Consider the following 22,070-nt stretch of genomic DNA (forward strand, 5'->3'; position numbering starts at 1 on the left):
CGGTGTGTGTACCTATAGCGTATCTTTTGGCAAATTTTCGGTGCTAATTTTTCGTACATGTATACACAATCGTCGGTTAATGGTATCGAGTATTCTGGGGCCTAGTACTCGTAGGCTTAGACTACCGTACCGTCTCCGACCGTGTGGTTTTGTTTTTCTCTCAGCGATTCGTCGAATGCGCTGAAATTATTTTCGTTCTCTGTTTCGTACCAGTCGTTCACCCCGTACCTCCTTGTTTAATATCTCTACTCCCAAAAAACAAAAAAAAAACCCCAAAAAAATATTTCCTTCCCAGGTCTTATTCGTTTATTTGTTGTTCTTTTTGTTCGTTCGTTCTTCGTTCGCGATCACGCGGTTAGAAATGTATAATCTCTCCCCTGAACAACTATTTTCTCTCATATATTATAACACCCTTTTCTTCTTTTCCTACAAAAGGATGCTTTCGTCTTGCTCACCAAATCTATTCATTCCAAAAAATATATATAATACCATCTCTCACAGTTCCTCCTTTCTACATTCCCTGAACTATCCAGAACTCCACCCCTCCTCCAGTGTCCTCAAACGTATTTTTGACTCGAAGGTCTCAAACTCATTTTGCAAAAAATGTTCGTTTCCCATGAATCGTACACTTTTCAAAATCCAATCTCACCCCTCCCCTCCAAATCCTCCCCATCACCCATCCCTTTCAAATCTCCCCCCTTGCCCCTTCCCTCCCCTCCCTCCTAAACTCCCCCCACACCCCTCCCCTCCGAGACTCTCCCTCGCTCCTCCCCTCCTAGACTCCCCTCTCACCCCTCCTCCTCAAAGCATCCTCCCTGCTTCTTCCCCCTTCCAACTTTCACCTTCATCTCCCCAAACCTTCTGCCTCGCTCTTCCCCCTCCTCAAATAACACCTCACTGTGCCTCACCCAATCTCCATCAAACCTTTTGTCCGCCCCATTCTTCCCTTTCTCCAAGCTATTCTGAAATCTCTGAAATCTCTGACACACCTTCAACAGCTCTCCCTACCTCTTCCTCCTCTTCCACATCTTACCCTACCCCTCCCCCCCCCTGTCTGGACCCGATGCTCCCCCTTCCTCTTCATTAACGGTATGGACCTCAAACATCCGGGGCCTTCGCTCAAACTTGACTGACCTCTCCATACAGGTTGCTTCTGACAAACCAGATGTGATCTGCTTAACAGAAACTTTCCTCCTTCATGATGTCTCTGATGCCTTGGTATCTCTCCCAGGTTACTCCCTCCTCCGGTATGATAGACCTGAGCCTCGTCCTGGAGGTGGGGTTGCTATCTTTATAAAAAACTCTCTTCCTCACTCGCCCTCCACTGCCCTCTCTCCACCTCACCCCCAGGAATACCTTTGGCTACGGCTTCCCCTTCGCTCCCACCTTTTGTTCATATGTGTGTTGTACCGTCCACCAAACAGCGATGACTCCATCTACATCTCACTGTCTGATAATATGGACCAACTTCTATCTACCCATCCCAACTCTCTCTTCCTCATATGTGGTGATTTCAATTGTCACCATGCCAGTTGGCTGGGTGTGGGTACCTCTCTCACCAGCCATGGCTCTTCAGCAAAGGACTTCTGCGACTCACTGGGACTGACACAATCTGTCAATTTCCCGACCCGGATCTCAGTCAACGGAGCATCTTCTCTTCTGGATTTGGTTATGACAAACTTCCCTGAAAATGTCTGCTGCTCTTCTTCTGCTCCAATCGGCTCATCTGATCTTGTGCTTGTCAAAGTGGACATCTCTCTGACCATTCTCAGAGAGCCTCCTCAGCGTCGTCGAGTCTGGCATTTCACTCAGGCCAACTGGCACGGTCTTCAAGCAGCCATCAATCATCTGGACTGGTCTCCCATCTCTACCGCCTCTGACATCAACTCATCCTGGGAATTATTTCAAAGTAAATTGCTCTCTCTCATGCACAGATTTATACCATCTCGTCTTCAGTTGTCATACCCTTCCTCCCGTCCATGGTACACGGAATCTTGTGGTGAGGCTGTTGCCCTGAAACAACTTGCTTTCGTCTCCTGGAAAGCAAATCCAACGGAAGGAAATCTCATTTCCTTTCACAAAGCCCGAAACAAGTGTGTGTCCACCCTCAGGAGAGCCAGGAAACAATATCTCACCATTCTCAAGACCGAACTCTCTTATCTGTCTCCCTCTTCCAAATCCTGGTGGCGTCTGGTCAAATCTGTTTCTGGTGTTTGTTCCCCCTCCATCCCATCCCTCACCTCAAATGGCTTAATGGCTGACTCCGCACGTGAAAAAGCTGAATGCCTCAACTCTGTGTTTGCCTCTAAATCTTGTGTCCCAAACCCATCCCTCTCTGTACCCACCGTACCCAGTCGTACCCAGCTGCTCCTGGACTCTGTGTCCTTTCCTCCTGACAAGGTGGAAAAGTTTCTGTCAACCCTCGACTCTGATTCTGCAATTGGTCCTGACGGCATCAGCCCACGGGTCCTAAAATCATGTTCTTCCGCTCTTTCACTCCCTCTTTCTGTTCTCTTCACCCTCTCTTTTGCTCAAGGTCATCTGCCATCTGCTTGGAAATCAGCCAACATCACCGGTTTGCACAAAAAAGGTGCAAAAACAGATCCCAGCAACTACAGACCAATCAGCCTTCTCCCAATTATCAGGAAAGTCATGGAATCCATCATTGCTTCAGATATTAAATCTTTCCTCTTCTCCAATGGCTTGATCTCTGATCATCAATTTGGTTTCAGACCTGGTCACTCTACTCTGGACATGCTGCTTCTGCTTTCTCAACAATGGATGGAGGTCCTCAACGCCAAACAGGAAATTAGAGCTGTCTCCCTTGACATTTCACGTGCCTTCGATACGGTCTGGCACCCTGCTCTGCTCACCAAACTCTCCTCCTTTGGTATCCATGGAAATCTCCATGCATGGCTGGCGGACTTCCTCTCTGGTCATAGTCAACGTGTGGCCCTGAATGGGTTTCTCTCATCTCCTCTTCCTGTTCAGGCTGGAGTTCCCCAAGATAGTGTTCTGGGCCCTGTGCTTTTTCTGGTCTTCATCAATGATCTCTCTGACTCTCTTGAAAATCCTCTCTATCTCTTTGCTGACGACTCTACTCTCTGTCGCTCCATTCCTCATCCCTCAGATCGGCAGTCTGCAGCCTCCTCACTCTCTGCAGACCTGGACAAAATCACAGACTGGTCAAACAAGTGGAACATGTCTTTCAATCCTGACAAATCTCACACTCTTACAATGTCTCTCCGAAAGGACCGACTGGACAACCCTCCCATCTACTTTCTCAACAATCCTCTCCAAGAAGTTCTGTCGCTCAAGCTTTTGGGTCTCACTATCTGCCATGATCTTTCTTGGGAAAACCACATTTCCAAGCTGGCCTCCAAAGACAGTCGCCGACTGGGCATCCTCCGTCGTGCGAAGTCCTTCCTTGGCACACCTGAGCTCCTCACCACATACAAGGCTTTCATCCGCAGCTCAATGGAATACTGTTCCCCCCTCTGGGCTGGTGCTCCTGCCTCACACCTTGCTCGGCTTCACGCTGTTGAGGCCAAAGCTTTCAGAATCATTGGAATCTCCTGCGATGTAGTCAACACCGAGGGCCTTTCACTCACTCACCGCAGGCAGGTTGGTGGTCTTTCTGTCTTCTACCGACTCCTCTCCGGCCTTGCTCCCCCAGCTCTCTCTGTGCTCTGTCCCCCCCAATATTCCTTCAGGTCGCACAAGATCTGCCTGCAACCCTCTTATGGTTAAACTGCCAAAGTCTAGGCTCTCTGCTCACCTTCACTCTTTCATTCCCCTTTTCTCCCGCCTCTGGAACAAACTCCCCCACTCCCTTCAATCCCACTCCTCCCTCCAGGTCTTTAAAACAGCTGTTCACCACCATCTCTTATCTTCCCCCATCGAAAACCTTGATCTTTTCTACCCCCGGTAATTCACTCCAGAGTCCTTGCAGTGTTCATATGTTTTATTCCTCTCCCACCTCCCCCCAAGTCCTCCCGATGTCCCTGCTCTCAAATATTGTGTTTGTGTCCTTCCCCCTCTTCCCCCTCTCTTTTGTGTCCTTCCCCCTCTCTCCCTATCTTGTCTGCCGCTCCCCTTGTTTTTTGTGTTTTGTGTGTCGGTTTGTCTTTTTGTGTGATTAATGTTAGCTCTTTCACGAGCCTCGATCTTGTATACAAAAAAAAAAAAAAAAAAAAAAAAAGACCTCCCCCCGAGCACTCAAAATATCCAAGACCCCCTCTGAGGACTCAAAATATCCAAGACCCCCCCGAGGACTCAAAATATCCAAGACCCCCCCGAGGACTCAAAATATCCAAGACCCCCCCGAGGACTCAAAATATCCAAGACCCCCCCGAGGACTCGAAATATCCAAGACCCCTTCGAGGACTCAAAATATCCAAGACCCCCCCGAGGACTCCAAATATCCAACACCCCCCCCCCCCCCGAGGACTCAAAATATCCAAGACCCCTGAGGACTCAAAATATCCAAGACCCCCGAGGACCCAAAAGATTCCATGCAGCATCGGCACAGCCATTGGGTAATTAGTGAAGATTGACAAATCTAAATGTTTCAAACACTTGGTGAGACTGACAGATACTGCCAGTAAGCCACTACGTGGTAACACACTAGTCATCGTATAGGGTGGAAATGCACGGTTTACTGCATGAAAGACGTTCCAAACTATCTCCGAGAAATATGTGAGAAACGGTTCAACATGATACCTCGCTAAGCTGACGTCATCTTCAGCACAGATACAGTCAAGCAAAAAAGTAAGTACACCCCATGTAAAGTTTTGACTTTTTCCACATATTTCAACATACAGCTATTTGATCTTCATTTCAACAATATTGATAGATAAAGGAGATATAATATAACAAATACCATGAAACATTTACATTTTGTAGTCCATTGTATAATTTAAACAAACATAAATGCAAATTTCGCATGTGGAAAAAGTAAGTACACCCCTACATTTATCACGACTTCAAATACCTAAAATTAGAATCAGGTGCACCAGCTCAGGTGCAAATGATTAGAACATCGTTAGAGAGGATCTTGGAGGAACCTGTCTTATTTAAACCTCAGACATTTAGTTTGGTTTGCTCTTTGTTGTTGAAGTGTGCGGCGTCACCATGCCTAGATCAAAAGAGCTCTCTGAGGCCTTCAGAAAGAAGGTTATAGATGCCGACGAGTCTGGGAAGGGATTTAAAAAGATATCCAAACAATTTGAAATCAATCATTCGACTGTCTGGAAGATCATCTACAAGTGGAGAAGATTCCAAACAACTGCCAACTTGTTCAGGCCAGGCCGCCCCAGCAAGTTCAGCCCGAGAGCAGACAGCAAGATGCTGAAAGAAGTCTCTAAGAACCCCAGAATGTCATCACGGGACCTACAGGTAGCTCTTGCCACTGTTGATGTCAAAGTGCACGAGTCTACCATTAGAAAGAGGCTGTACAAATTTGATCTACATGGGAGGTGTGCCAGGAGGAAACCTTTGCTGTCCAGAAAGAACAACAGGGCAAGACTAAAGTTTGCCAATGAACACCTAGGCAAAGACCAGCACTTCTGGAACAATGTGCTCTGGACAGATGAGTCAAAGGTAGAGCTATTTGGCCACAGTACCAGAAGACATGTTTGGCGAAAACCAAAGACAGCATTTGACCACAAGAACCTGATACCAACTGTAAAGCATGGCGGTGGAAATATTATGGTTTGGGGCAGCTTTGCTGCATCAGGGCCTGGGCAGCTCACCATCATGGAATCCACTATGAATTCTTCATTGTACCAGAGGGTGCTTGAGGATAATGTGAGGCCACCTGTCGGAAAGTTGAAGCTCAACCGAAGGTGGACCTTGCAACATCACAATGACCCTAAACATACCAGTAAATCCACCAAGGAATGGCTGAAAAGAAAGAAATGGAGGGTTCTGGAATGGCCAAGTCAAAGCCTGGATCTAAATCCCATCGAGATGTTGTGGGGGGATTTGAAACGAGCTGTGCATGCAAGAAACCCCTCAAACATTGCACAGATTAAAGAATTAATTCTGCATGGAGGAGTGGGCAAAAATTTCTCCCAGTCGATGTCAGAGACTGCTAGACAGTTATAAGAAACACCTGCTTGAGGTTGTTTCTGCCAAAGGGGGCAATACCACCTATTAGAGCCAAGGGTGTACTTACTTTTTCAACAGAAGGAAATGGTATCTCTGTTAATTTTTTGTTGAATAAATTATTGCAAAGTCAATTTTTCATTGTTTTTTGTTCAGCTATATCACTTTTATCTATAGATACTGTTTAAATGAAGATCAAATATTGATATGTCCACATATGTTACAAAGATTAAAAAAACATTTCATGGGGTGTACTTACTTTTTCACGTGACTGTATATACAAGGAGGATTGAGTGAAATCAGTGGAAAGGAAGCACAGAGGAATGCGCAGAATAGTTACTGGTACAGGTCGAAAACGCTGAGAAATCAACCGACTGGACATCGTTATTGACGAATGATGACAACAAAAAATAACTTCTGCAAGTCCCGTGTAAATCTTGGAGCAATGCTTCGATGTGGAACGACTACAAGGCCGAAAGATCAGACTTGTATGTGAAAGAAAAGGAAACAGCTTCATATCTGAGGATGGGAAAACAACAATTAGGAAACAGGTTGAAGTTCTGTCATCGACACAAGAAGAGACTGACACGAGGATTATCTTCCACTGCCGGTTTGCAAAGGAACATGGTTACAAGAACATACATGTTTCCAGATGGTGATATGTGTTTATCATCCTGTACTACAGCAACAGACTTTAAGGCATTTCTATTTTCTTTGTTACTGGTGCAGGAAACAACAAGAATCTAATCAACATGATGGAATTTGCACGAACCTACACACAGGAAAACCGTGCAGCGCTTCAAGCTCTCCATGCATGCAGTGATTGTGACACAACAAGTGCATTTAAGGGGAAAGGGAAAGTTAAACCCATCAATACTCCGAAGAAGGTGCCAAGGATTGTTCCAGTTCTTGCAAGACTGGGGAATTCTTGGAACATGCCAAAGGGCCTGATAACTGAGCTTGAAGAGGTCACATGTGCTTTGTGTATGGAAAAACAAGGTCCACAGAAGTGGACGATTTGAGACTGTTCAGTGTTCATGATAAAGCAAAAGTGTGAAAGCGAGCTCTTGAACGCACTGCGCGATGTTGCTATGGGAACCAAACCACCTTGCAGTAAACGATTGGAGCAACACCTCAGGTAAATCTCGCGAGATCACGGCGAGGTCACGTCTTTTCGAAGCTGTTCCATACGCTCATGCTTTCGAAGCTAAGTGATCTTTCTCAATTGTGTTTTTGTCGAGACTGTATCTATCCTTCGGTGTGTGTACCTATAGCGTATCTTTTGGAAAATTTTCGGTGCTAATTTTTTGTACATGGAAACACAATCGTCGGTTAATGCGTATCGAGTATTCTGCGGCCTAGTACTCGTAGGCTTAGGCTACCGTACCGTCTCCGACCTTGTGGTTTTGTTTTTCTCTCAGCGATTCGTCGAATGTGCTGCAATTATTTTCGTTCTCTGTTTCGTCCCAGTCGTTCACCCCATACCTGCTTGTTTAATATCTGTACTCAAAAAAAACCCCAAAAAACCCCAAAAACCCCTTATTCGTTTATTTGTTGTTCTTTTTGTTCGTTCGTTCTTCGTTCGCGATCACGCGATCACGTGGTTAGAAATGTATAATCTCTCCCCTGAACAACTATTTTCTCTCATATATTATAACACCCTTTTCTTCTTTTCCTACAAAAGGATGCTTTCGTCTTGCTCACCAAATCTATTCATTCCAAAAAATATATATAATACCATCTCTTACAGTTCCTCCTTTCTACATTCCCTAAACTATCCAGAACTCCACCCCTCCTTCAGTGTCCTCAAACGTATTTTTGACTCGAAAGTCTCAAACTCATTTTGCAAAAAATGTTCGTTTCCCATGAATCGTACACTTTTCAAAATCCAATCTCACCCCTCCCCTCCAAATCCTCCCCATCACCCATCCCTTTCAAATCTTCCCCCTTTCCCCTTCCCTCCCCTCCCTCCTAAACTCCCCCCACACCCCTCCCCTCCGAGACTCTCCCTCGCTCCTCCCCTCCGAGACTCCCATCTCACCCCTCCTCCTCAAAGCATCCTCCCTGCTTCTTCCCCCTTCCAACTTTCACCTTCATCTCCCCCAACCTTCTGCCTCGCTCTTCCCCCTCCTCAAATAACACCTCACTGTGCCTCACCCAATCTCCATCAAACCTTTTGTCCTCCCCATTCTTCCCTTTCTCCAAGCTATTCTGAAATCTCTGAAATCTCTGACACACCTTCAACAGCTCTCCCTACCTCTTCCTCCTCTTCCACATCTTACCCTACCCCTCCCCCCCCTGTTCTGGACCCGATGCTCCCCCTTCCTCTTCATTAACGGTATGGACCTCAAACATCCGGGGCCTTCGCTCAAACTTGACTGATCTCTCCATACAGGTTGCTTCTGACAAACCAGATGTGATCTGCTTAACAGAAACTTTCCTCCTTCATGATGTCTCTGATGCCTTGGTATCTCTCCCAGGTTACTCCCTCCTCCGGTATGATAGACCTGAGCCTCGTCCTGGAGGTGGGGTTGCTATCTTTATAAAAAACTCTCTTCCTCACTCGCCCTCCACTGCCCTCTCTCCACCTCACCCCCAAGAATACCTTTGGCTACGGCTTCACCTTCGCTCCCACCTTTTGTTCATATGTGTGTTGTACCGTCCACCAAACAGCGATGACTCCATCAACATCTCGCTGTCTGATAATATGGACCAACTTCTATCTACCCATCACAACTCTCTCTTCCTCATATGTGGTGATTTCAATTGTCACCATGCCAGTTGGCTGGGTGTGGGTACCTCTCACCAGCCATGGCTCTTCAGCAAAGGACTTCTGCGACTCACTGGGACTGACACAATCTGTCAATTTCCCGACCCGGATCTCAGTCAACGGAGCATCTTCTCTTCTGGATTTGGTTATGACAAACTTCCCTGAAAATGTCTGCTGCTCTTCTTCTGCTCCAATCGGCTCATCTGATCATGTGCTTGTCAAAGTGGACATCTCTCTGACCATTCTCAGAGAGCCTCCTCAGCGTCGACGAGTCTGGCATTTCACTCAGGCCAACTGGCACGGTCTTCAAGCAGCCATCAATCATCTGGACTGGTCTCCCATCTCTACCGCCTCTGACATCAACTCATCCTGGGAATTATTTCAAAGTAAATTGCTCTCTCTCATGCACAGATTTATCCCATCTTGTCTTCAGTTGTCATACCCTTCCTCCCGTCCATGGTACACGGAATCTTGTGGTGAGGCTGTTGCCCTGAAACAACATGCTTTCGTCTCCTGGAAAGCAAATCCAACGGAAGGAAATCTCATTTCCTTTCATAAAGCCCGAAACAAGTGTGTGTCCACCCTCAGGAGAGCGAGGAAACAATATCTCACCGTTCTCAAGACCGAACTCTCTTATCTGTCTCCCTCTTCCAAATCCTGGTGGCGTCTGGTCAAATCTGTTTCTGGTGTTTGTTCCCCCTTCATCCCCTCCCTCACCTCAAACGGCTTAACGGCTGACTCCGCACGTGAAAGAGCTGAATGCCTCAACTCTGTGTTTGCCTCTAAATCTTGTGTCCCAAACCCATCCCTCTCTGTACCCACCGTACCCAGTCGTACCCAGCTGTTCCTGGACTCTGTGTCCTTTCCTCCTGACAAGGTGGAAAAGTTTTGGTCAACCCTCGACTCTGATTCTGCAACTGGTCCTGACGGCATCAGCCCACGGGTCCTAAAATCATGTTCTTCCGCTCTTTCACTCCCTCTTTCTGTTCTCTTCACCCTCTCTTTTGCTCAAGGTCATCTGCCATCTGCTTGGAAATCAGCCAACATCACCGCTTTGCACAAAAAAGGTGCAAAAACAGATCCCAGCAACTACAGACCAATCAGCCTTCTCCCAATTATCAGCAAAGTCATGGAATCCATCATTGCTTCAGATATGAAATCTTTCCTCTTCTCCAATGGCTTGATCTCTGATCATCAATTTGGTTTCAGACCTGGTCACTCTACTCTGGACATGCTGCTTTTGCTTTCTCAACAATGGATGGAGGTCCTCAACGCCAAACAGGAAATTAGAGCTGTCTCCCTTGACATTTCACGTGCCTTCGATACGGTCTGGCACCCTGCTCTGCTCACCAAACCCTCCTCCTTTGGTATCCATGGAAATCTCCACGCATGGCTGGCGGACTTCCTCTCTGGTTGTAGTCAACGTGTGGCCCTGAATGGGTTTCTCTCATCTCCTCTTCCTGTTCAGGCTGGAGTTCCCCAAGGTAGTGTTCTGGGCCCTGTGCTTTTTCTGGTGTTCATCAATGATCTCTCTGACTCTCTTGAAAATCCTCTCTATCTCTTTGCTGACGACTCTACTCTCTGTCGCTCCATTCCTCATCCCTCAGATCGGCAGTCTGCAGCCTCCTCACTCTCTGCAGACCTGGACAAAATCACAGACTGGTCAAACAAGTGGAACATGTCTTTCAATCCTGATAAATCTCACACTCTTACGATGTCTCTCCGAAAAGACCGACTGGAAAACCCTCCCATCCACTTTCTGAATAATCCTCTCCAAGAAGTTCTGTCACTCAAGCTTTTGGGTCTCACTATTTGCCATGATATTTCCTGGGAAAACCACATTTCAAATCTGGCCTCCAAAGCCAGTCGCCGACTGGGCATCCTCCGTCGTGCGAAGTCCTTCCTTGGCACACCTGAGCTCCTCACCACATACAAGGCTTTCATCCACAGCTCTATGGAATACTGCTCTCCCCTCTGGTCTGGAGCTCCTGCCTCACACCTAGCCCGTCTTCACGCTGTTGAAACCAAAGCGTTCAGAATCATTGGAATCTCCTGCGATGAAGCTAACTCCAAGAGCCTTTCACTCACTCACCGCAGGCAGGTTGGTGGTCTTTCCGTCTTCTACCGACTCCTCTCTGGCCTTGCCCCCCCAGCCCTCTTTGGGCTCTGTCCCCCAAATATTCCTACAGGTCGCACAAGATCTGCCTGCAACCCTCTTATGGTTAAACTGCCAAAATCAAGACTTTCTGGTCACCTTCACTCCTTCATTCCTCTTTTCTCCCACCTCTGGAACAAACTCCCTCACTCTCTTCAATCCCACTCCACCCTCCAGGTCTTTAAAACAGCTGTTCACCACCATCTCTTATCCTCCCCCATCCAAAACCTTGATCTTTTCTACCCCCGCTAATTTCGGTCCCCTTGTGTTTTATACCTCTTCCCCCCCCCCCCCCCCTCCCCTTCCCACGCCTCCTGCCCCCAAGCCCTCTCCCTCCCACACTTCTCCCTGCTCTCAAATGTTGTGGTTGTGTGCTTCCCCTTCTCTCCCCATCTTGTCTTCCGCTCCCTCTTTTTGTATATTTTGTTTTTCTGGTTGGTTTGTTTGTGAAATAAATGTTAGCTCTTTCACGAGCCTCGATTCAGTATACAAAAAAAATAAAAAATAAAAATAAAAAAATAAATAATTATCAAGTTGCAGTATGCAATAACTGCACCAGACGTGCCTGCACAATTACAACATGCATGTACAGATGTAACTATGTACATGCAACGGGCACACAGATGGAATGCTGGAAGAACCCTTATGGATGGATACAAGGAGATATTCTTCCACAGCAGGTCATTGGTGTCCTTCAGGAGGCATTACGAGTAAACGCTGATGATGGTGAGGGTGTTTCAGGAGGTTTTGAGAGGTTTTTGATTGTGACATTGAGTGATAGGACACAATATACCAGACCGAACATGAAGAAACAATTGACGGTTTTTGAAGGTGGACGTGGCAGGTATTGTGTGTAAGCTAATTGATCTACTTATCCATATTTCAGAGAAACAAGGCGGGTATCTTTGTTATTATCTTGAATTTGTAAATGCATTAGTGCAGACTTTGATTTGAATAAACATCTCCTATAATTTCTGAGAAGTGTTGGACTTGACAATTTTAGAATTTTAAGCAACATTTGTAATTTTAATGAATATTCATGATTATGCAAATGAGCGAATTAACATAACATTGGGTATCACAGGGGAAACACATAACCTTTATTTTGGTACCAGTTTTGTTATTTGTTTTGTTTGTTTTGTTATTTGTTTTATTATTTAACGAGCTATGGTTAATTTGCTAATCTTGGTGCAATGATTAATTTTTCGATGCATCGCCATGGAAACGGCTCAATTTGATTGTACTGCAAATGAGTTATTTTTCTGGGAGCATTTTTTTTTTTTTTCATTCAGTTGATCCTAGTGAACAATTTGGTACCCATGAAAAACTGTCCTGGTGGGGGTGCACGGTGAGCTTCACTGGCCCCGTCATATGTCTTTATAGCCTAACTTTATTCGTTTCCAAAAGTGCATTTAACAACGGTTTATGTAAGAAATAGGGTTTAATTTGTGTTTGGGAGACAATTAATCACTTGTTACATGTATTTAATGGGGATTTATTATCCCGGTTTATGAACACATTTTCAAGAACACATTGTATTCGGAAACCGCGGACTGCCTGTGTACAACAAAATGTACTCATTTAGCATTCACATCAATTTCTTGGGCTTTTATCCAAAAACAAAGTGTTTTGTCTCGCTATCGTTGACCTGGAGGAGCGGATGTACTTGAGCATTCACGAACGTGTATAAATCATGGCTGTCTACATCCTTGAACGTATACGGACGGACATAACTCATGGCTGTCTACATCCTTGAACGTACACGGACGGACATAACTCATGGCTGTCTACATCCTTGAACATACATGAACGTACATAGCTCATGGCTGTCTACATCATTGAACATACATGAATGTACATAACTCATGGCTGTCTACATCCTTGAACATACATGAATGTACATAACTCATGGCTCTCTACATCCTTGAACATACATGAACGCACATAACTCATGGCTGTCTGCATCCTTGAACATACATGAATGTACATAACTCATGGCTCTCTACATCCTTGAACATACATGAATGTACATAACTCATGGCTGTCTACATCCTTGAACATACATGAACGTACATAACTCAGGGCTCTCTACATCCTTGAACATGCATGAACATCCATAACTCATGGCTCTCGACATCCTTGAACATGTACGAGCATACATAACCCATGGTTGTCTACATCCTTGAACATACATGAATGTACATAACTCATGGCTGTATACATCCTTGAACATGCACGAACATACATAACCCATGGCTGTCTACATCCTTGAACATGCACGAACGTACGTAACTCATGGCTGTCTGCATTCCTGAACATGCACGAACGTACGTAACTCATGGCTGTCTACATCCTTGAACATGTACGAACATACATAACCCATGGCTGTCTACATCCTTGAACATGCATGAATGTACATAACCCATGGTTGTCTACATCCTTGAACATGCACGAACATACATAACCCATGGCTGTCTACATCCTTGAACATGCACGAACGTACGTAACCCATGGTTGTCTACATCCTTGAACATGTACGAACATATATAACCCATGGCTGTCTACATCCTTGAACATGCACGAACGTACATAACCCATGGCTGTCTACATCCTTGAACATACATGAACGTACATAACCCATGGTTGTCTACATCCTTGAACATACATGAACGTACATAACTCATGGCTGTCTACATCCTTGAACGTACACGAACGTACATAACTCATGGCTGTCTACATCCTTGAACATACATGAACGTACATAACTCATGGCTGTCTACATCCTTGAACATACATGAACGTACATAACTCATGGCTGTCCATATCCTTGAATGTACACGGACGACGGACGTACATAACTCATGGCTGTCTACATCCTTGAACATACATGAACGTACATAACTCATGGTTGTCTACATCCTTGAACATACATGAACGTACATAACTCATGGCTGTCTACATCCTTGAACATACATGAACGTACATAACTCATGGCTCTCTACATCCTTGAACATACATGAATGTACATAACTCATGGCTCTCTACATCCTTGAACATACATGAATGTACATAACTCATGGCTCTCTACATCCTCGTCATTAAAATCCGCATCTCTGGTCGCATTTTGTACATTTAATAAAGTGTGGACAATGTAGGCGTCAATTGGAGGTTGGTGACAGTATGCACTCTTATAGTCAGGTTCACTATGTCAATAAATTATATTTCGTTCAAAATCATGGTAGATTAGCAAACCTATACATTTTTGGAAAGGTTATAGCATAAGGAAACTAAAAATCAATGTTTACATTTGGAGAGATACCTGTATGGCGGCCATTTTGGATTTTCAAAATGGCCACTGTAAAATACATATTTTGTTCTATTTCTGCCTCTAATTACCCTAAGAACTTTAAAAAATATACTAAACCTATATTTTCAGGGACAAGGAATCCAATGAAAGTATCAAATTAGTGCTATGGGGAATGGTAAGACACGAATCAAAGGTTTTGAATTGCAAAATACTGTCTTTATATTCGCGATAAGTTGCATAATCAAATACATGTTATCATTTTGTACAGGCAGTTAATAACATCAAAATGTGTCACAATAATTCATATCACCAAACATACACAGGCAGTCAGCAAAATCATATATACACATGCAGTCAGTATAACTTCACATCTACACAGGCAGTCAATGACAAAATATACACAGGCAGTCAATGGCATCAAACATACACGATTACAGAATATGCCATTTAGAGTTCGTCATCACTGTCCTGTGTGTCGTATCCGACAATATAGTCCGCATCGTTTTCACAGTCCGTTCCACACAAGCAAAGGTCGGTCAAATTGATCGACAAATCGAATTGGTCGAATGGTCGATCGAATCGAATTCGATGAATCGAATCGAATCGATCGAATTGGTCGAATGGTCGAATGGTTGATCGAAGCGATTGGTCGAATTGGTCGAATGGAATTGGTCGAATTGGTCGAATTGGTCGAATCGAATTGGTCAGAATTGGCAAATGTAAACATTGATTTTCAGATTTTCCATGTAATAACGTTTCCAAAAATGTATAGGTTTGCTAATCTACCATGATTTTGAACGAAAAAACATAGTGAACCTGACTATTAATGTTTGGTCCGTTTGGGTTGTATTTACAGCGCTCATTGACACGTGTTCTCTAGTGGATGTCTACAGGTGTGGTATCGCATCTGTTTGATTTATTTTGGCATTTGCGTTCATTGGCGCCCATTGCATTTGCAGTCAGGCATTCGGTCACCTCAGTTCTAAGTATATGTCCGATTTGTTGGGCTGACTCGATTTCGGGCCGTCCATGGTGGAAAATTCAGGAAAGCGTTGTGATTACGAGTGCGAACGCCACTGCACCGGCGAGGCCGGCCGCCATCCTGTCTAATGGGTGGAATCTGACAGCGTAGCTTGCTCAAGACCTATTGCAGGTCCAGTGAGTGAAGCTGACCTTCGCAGGCAAGAGGGCTGAATAGCATTGTTGTTAAGAGTGGTTCCTCTGCTCATTTGCTTGTGGTGAAACTGCCGATCACTTTGCTTCATTATTTCGATTTGACTTCACATCGCGCACTCATCATGTTCTCATGCACATCCGCTTTCGAGCCGTTCCAAGTTGTTGTAATCCACTTCCATCATAATGGTCACAATCTTCTAAAATTCAAATTGTCCAATCACTCCCGTTGTGTGTTTTGGTTTTTGTTTTTCCTCCGCCCTTTTTCTGTGAATCATAATCCATGTAACGAGCGAGTTCACTGCCACTTCCTCTTGCGCTTGAGTGTTTCCAGTAGATGCTGGCTGCTCGCTATGAGTTGCAGCCTTTGCTCGGGTGAAAAATACTCACGATCATCTACCAAAGAGAAAAAAACTTCATTTCACCATTTCATCCTCATCCCTTGGAGTAAGATGAAGGTCGTTTTGGAAACACCTTGTCATGCATGTCACGTGTTCGTGTCCCGCGTCCTCCAGGTTTCTGCTCCTGGCTTTGTGCACGTTTGCTGCGCGTGCTCGCCGAGCCAAATTGCAGCCCTCTGCATGGCCGTATTAGCCGCTTGCTTGCAGACTTGCTCGGGCTGGTGAACATCCATAGCACGTTCCTTTTTCGTCGAATCTCCAGGGAACTTTTTCAGCTTCTTTGGGAGCTCATTGAGATTAAGGCTGGATTGCTGGATCGATCTTCTGAGGTGCAGCAGCTTCCTCACTTTCTTGAATGATGTAACTGATAGATCTCTTCCCTACCGCACTCCCCCATGTTGCATCCTGGTTGAATTCACCGTTCACCCTGTGGTGTTCTCTTTCCATAAACTGAATATGCGGTTTGTACAACAGGTTATTTGCTTTACCTAGTTTTCAAACTTTTTTTTGCTAGTCTTCATTTTGTGAGTTGTCGTTTTCCCTCCCCAGGAAGAGTGCAACAACTGTGATGCAACGCTTAAGTCGTTCTCCACACAACTCAGAGAGGATGCGGCCTACCTGACCCCTACAAAAATTGAGCTGACCTCGTTGCGCCACGTGGAGCAATTGCAACTCTGTGTGACTCAAATACTTGACTTGCTAATGGGAGAGGGTGTCTACTTCAACAACGCATTCTTCAACGAACTATGGCATATTGTTGTTCGTAACCTGTACGGAAGCTTATCTCCACTGAAGGTCGCCACCATGAAACTTTCCATTAGTTTACTTGATGCCGGGGACCTTCCCGATGACGCTTCTACTGCCTATCTCCTCCAAGGTTTGATGAACATTGTGATGCTGATGTGGCAGTCTTCCGAGTTACGACCTGAACTGCTTGAGCCGTGCCGGCGGCTGCTGCTTGCTGTTTTGAGCAAGCTGCGGCTAGGCCTGCAGCACAATGCCCGCGTCTCTTTGCTCGAGTATCTTGTTGACAGCATAAAGGTTTTTCATGGGTTTCATGGATTGCAACATACGGACCTTTTCGATCTGGTGTTGAACCTTACTTATGAGGTTGCAGCCTGTGTGGTTTCCAGCGGAAAGGCAGATATGAGTGTGGAAGTGCAGGCGCATCTCTCTGCTTTGTGCTCTCCACTTGTTCAGATGATTGGTACTACCCCAATGCAGATCAAGGTGAGTCTTTTTTTTTTTAAACGGAGACACTAGCCCCTATAATTATACAACATATTTTGAGTCGTGATGTCATTGTGGCCAAAAATGATTGTATACTTTAACAAGATGAGACTATCTTGGTAATTTGCATGCTTGAATTGTTGAATGTATGTTGTGTAACTAACTTTTGAGAATCAACATTATGTTTTTTGTGTGGACTTTCATCAACACTATGTGGACTTTCATCCTCTGAAAAATGAATGCATTTTGATTCTCGTATTGATTCACTTTGCTTTGAGCTGTCTTCTTATTGAGGTGATTGATATACAAAATGAAAAATCGGTCAGAGACCGAGGACTTGCCGGAATGTACTTTTTTATCGGCCATTTAGGACAAATATGGCGGCCGAACCACGTGACCGATGACGTCATCATTAACATATTTTATTCCCCATGGAGAGTTCTTTACAATGAGCCATACCTCAATTTTTTCTATTCAGGACTTTTGGAGATGTGGAGGTGCAGAGTTTTTCGGTTTTTCCAAGATGGCGGCCGAACCACGTCACCGATGACGTCATTATTAACATATTTTATTCCCCATGGAGAGTTCTTTACAATGAGCCTTGTCTCAATTTTTTCTATTCAGCACTTTCGGAGATATGGAGGTGCTAGGTTTTTCCAAGATGGCGGCTAAACCACGTGACCGATGACGTCATTATTAACATATTTTATTCCCCATGGAGAGTTCTTTACAATGAGCCTTGTCTCAATTTTTTCTATTCAGCACTTTCGGAGATATGGAGGTGCTAGGTTTTTCCAAGATGGCGGCTAAACCACGTGACCGATGACGTCATCAATTGGGCACAGTCTATTCCAGGGCAAGACCAATATGTGTGCAAAGTTTGGCGATTCTACGTGCAACGGTGTAGACGCAGTGCTGCAAACAGACAGACAGACAAACAGACAGACAAACAAATGAAAAATCGGTCAGAGACCAAGGACTTGCCGGAATTTACTTTTTTATCGGCCATTTAGGACAAATATGGCGGCCAAACCACGTGACCGATGACGTCATCATTAACATATGTTATTCCCCATGCAGAGTTCTTTACAATGAGCCATGTCTCGATTTTTTCTGTTCAGTACTTTCGGAGATATAGAGGTGCAAACTTTTGCCGTTTTTCCAAGATGGCTGCCGAACCACGTGACTGATGACATCATCATTAACATATTTTATTCCCCATGGAGAGTTCTTTACAATGAGCCATGTCTCAATTTTTTCTGTTCAGTACTTTCGGAGATATAGAGGTGCAAAGTTTTTCGATTTTCCAAGATGGCGGCCGAACCACGTGACTGATGACGTCAGTATTAACATATTTTATTCCCCATGGAGAGTTCTTTACAATGAGCCATGTCTCAATTTTTTCTATTCATTACTTTCAGAGAAATGGAGGTGCAAAGTTTTTCGGTTTTTCCAAGATGGCGGCCGAACCACGTGACTGATGACGTCATCATTAACATATTTCATTCCCCATGGAGAGTTCTTTACAATGAGCCATGTCTCAATTTTTCCTGTTCAGTACTTTCGGAGATATAGTGGTGCAAAGTTTTTCGGTTTTTCCAAGATGGCGGCCGACCACGTGACATATGACGTCATCATTAACATATTTTATTCCCCATGGAGAGTTCTTTACAATGAGCCATGTCTCAATTTTTTCTGTTCAGCACTTTTGGAGATATAGTGGCGCAACGTTTTGCCGTTTTTCCAAGATGGCGACCGAACCACGTGACTGATGACGTCATCATTTACATATTTTATTCCCCATGGAGAGTTCTTTACAATGCGCCATGTCTCAATTTTGTCTGTTCAGTACTTTCGGAGATATAGAGGTGCAAAGTTTTTCGGTTTTTCCAAGATGGCGGCCGAACCACGTCACCGATGACGTCATCAATTGGGCACAGTCTATTCCAGGGCAAGACCAATATGTGTGCAAAGTTTGGCGATTCTACGTGCAACGGTGTAGACGCAGTGCTGCAAACAGACAGACAGACAGACAAACAGACAGACAGACAAACAGATAGATGAAAAATCGGTCAGAGACCGAGGACTTGCCGGAATGTACTTTTTTATCGGCCATTTAGGACAAATATGGCGGCCGAACCACGTGACCGATGACGTCATCATTAACATATTTTATTCCCCATGGAGAGTTCTTTACAATGAGCCATGCCTCAATTTTTTCTATTCAGGACTTTTGGAGATGTGGAGGTGGAGTTTTTCGGTTTTTCAAAGATGGCGGCCGAACCACGTGACCGATGACATCATGAACATATTTTATTCCCCATGGAGAGTTCTTTACAATGAGCCATGTCTCAATTTTTTCTATTCAGCACTTTCGGAGATATGGAGGTGCTAGGTTTTTCGGTTTTTCCAAGATGGCGGCCGACCACGTGACATATGACGTCATCATTAACATATTTTATTCCCCATGGAGAGTTCTTTACAATGAGCCATGTGTCAATTTTTTCTGTTCAGCACTTTTGGAGATATAGTGGCGCAACGTTTTGCCGTTTTTCCAAGATGGCGACCGAACCACGTGACTGATGACGTCATCATTTACATATTTTATTCCCCATGGAGAGTTCTTTACAATGAGCCATGTCTCAATTTTTTCTGTTCAGTACTTTCGGAGATATAGAGGTGCAAAGTTTTTCGGTTTTTCCAAGATGGCGGCCGAACCACGTCACCGATGACGTCATCAATTGGGCACAGTCTATTCCAGGGCAAGACCAATATGTGTGCAAAGTTTGGCGATTCTACGTGCAACGGTGTAGACGCAGTGCTGCAAACAGACAGACAGACAAACAGACAGACAGACAGACGGATGAAAAATCGGTCAGAGACCGAGGACTTGCCGGAATGTACTTTTTTATCCGCCATTTAGGACAAATATGGCGGCCGAACCACGTGACCGATGACGTCATCATTAACATATTTTATTCCCCATGGAGAGTTCTTTACAATGAGGCATGTCTCAATTTTTTCTATTCAGCACTTTTGGACACATAGAGGTGCTAAGTTTTTCGGTTTTTCCAAGATGGCGGCCGAACCACGTGACATATGACGTCATCATTAACAAATTTTATTCCCCATGGAGAGTTCTTTACAATGAGCCATGTCTCAATTTTTTCTGTTCAGCACTTTTGGAGATATAGTGGTGCAAAGTTTTGCCGTTTTTCCAAGATGGCGGCCGACCACGTGACATATGACATCATCATTAACATATTTTATTCCCCATGGAGAGTTCTTTACAATGAGCCATGTCTCAATTTTTTCTGTTCAGCACTTTTGGAGATTTCGTGGTGCAAAGTTTTGCCGTTTTTCCAAGATGGCGGCCGACCAAGTGACTGATGACGTCATCATTAACATATTTTATTCCCCATGGAGAGTTCTTTACAATGAGCCATGTCTCAATTTTTTCTGTTCAGTACTTTCGGAGATAGAGGTGCAAATTTTTTTCGGTTTTTCCAAGATGGCCGCCGACCCACGTGACTGATGACGTCATCATTAACATATTTTATTCCCCATGGACAGTTCTTTACAATGAGCCATGTCTCAATTTTCTCTATTCAGCACTTTCGGAGATATGGAGGTGCAAATTTTTTCCAAGATGGCGGCCGAACCACGTGACCGATGACGTCATCATTTGGGCACAGTATATTAGAGGGCAAGACAAATAAGTGTGCAAAGTTTGGCTATTCTACGTATAGAAAGATTCTACATATAGAAAGTTTTCGGGTTTTTCCAAGATGGCGGCCGAACCACGTGACCAATGACGTCATCATTAACATATTTTATTCCCCATCTAGAGTTCTTTACAATGAGCCATGTCTCAATTTTTTCTGTTCAGTACTTTCGGAGATATAGAAGTACAAAATTTTTCGGTTTTTACAACATGGCGACCGAACCACGTGACTGATGACGTCATCATTAACATATTTTATTCCCCATGGAGAGTTCTTTACAATGAGCCATGTCTCAATTTTTTCTGTTCAGCACTTTCGGAGATATGGAGGTGCAAAGTTTTTCCAAGATGGCGGCCGAACCACGTGACCGATGACGTCATCAATTGGGCACAGTCTATTCCCAGGCAAGACCAATATGTGTGCAAAGTTTGGCGATTCTACGTGCAACGGTGTAGACATAGTGCTGCAAACAGACAGACAAACGAACAGATCAACATACTTGCCGGAATCTTTTCCGGCAAGTAACAAACGAACAGATCAACATACTTGCCGGAATCCTTTCCGGCAAGTAATGAAAAATCGGTCAGAGACCGAGGACTTGCCGGAATGTACTTTTTTTTATCGGCCATTTAGGACAAATATGGCGGCCGAACCACGTGACCGATGACGTCATCATTAACATATTTTATTCCCCATGGAGAGTTCTTTACAATGATCCATGTCTCTATTTTTTCTGTTCAGCACTTTCGGAGATATGGAGGTGCAAAGTTTTTCGTTTTTTCCAAGATGGCGGCCGAACCACGTGACTGATGACATCATCATTAACATATTTTATTCCCCATGGAGAGTTCTTTCCAATGAGCCATGTCTCAATTTGTTCTATTCAGCACTTCCGGAGATATGGAGGTGCAAAGTTTTTCGGTTTTTCCAAGATGGCGGCCGAACCACGTGACTGAGGACGTCATCAGTAACATATTTTATTCCCCATGGAGAGTTCTTCACAATGAGCCATGTCTCAATTTTTTCTGTTCAGCACTTTCGGAGAAATGGAGGTGTAAAGTTTTTCGGTTTTTCCAAGATGGCGGCCGAACCACGTGACATATGATGTCATCATTAACAAATTTTATTCCCCATGGAGAGTTCTTTACAATGAGCCATGTCTCAATTTTTTCTGTTCAGCACTTTTGGAGATATAGTGGTG

At 44.5% G+C, this 22,070-nt stretch overlaps 1 protein-coding gene across 2 annotated transcripts in view; it reads left to right on the forward strand.

Annotated features, from left to right (window-relative positions):
* Positions 1-22,070, forward strand: part of ATR (ATR checkpoint kinase) — a 243,727-nt gene that overhangs the window by 3,262 nt on the left and 218,395 nt on the right. For both annotated transcript variants that reach the window (XM_068109426.2, XM_078772919.1), the window contains exons 5-6: positions 16,029-16,243; positions 16,464-17,144. In XM_068109426.2, coding sequence (XP_067965527.2) covers positions 16,029-16,243; positions 16,464-17,144 — 896 coding nt within the window. The remainder of the gene's footprint in view (positions 1-16,028; positions 16,244-16,463; positions 17,145-22,070) is intronic.

The sequence above is a fragment of the Myxine glutinosa genome, chromosome 2 (genome assembly GCF_964187855.1).
Source record: "Myxine glutinosa chromosome 2, kmMyxGlut1.1, whole genome shotgun sequence".
Taxonomy (NCBI): Eukaryota; Metazoa; Chordata; class Myxini; order Myxiniformes; family Myxinidae; genus Myxine; species Myxine glutinosa.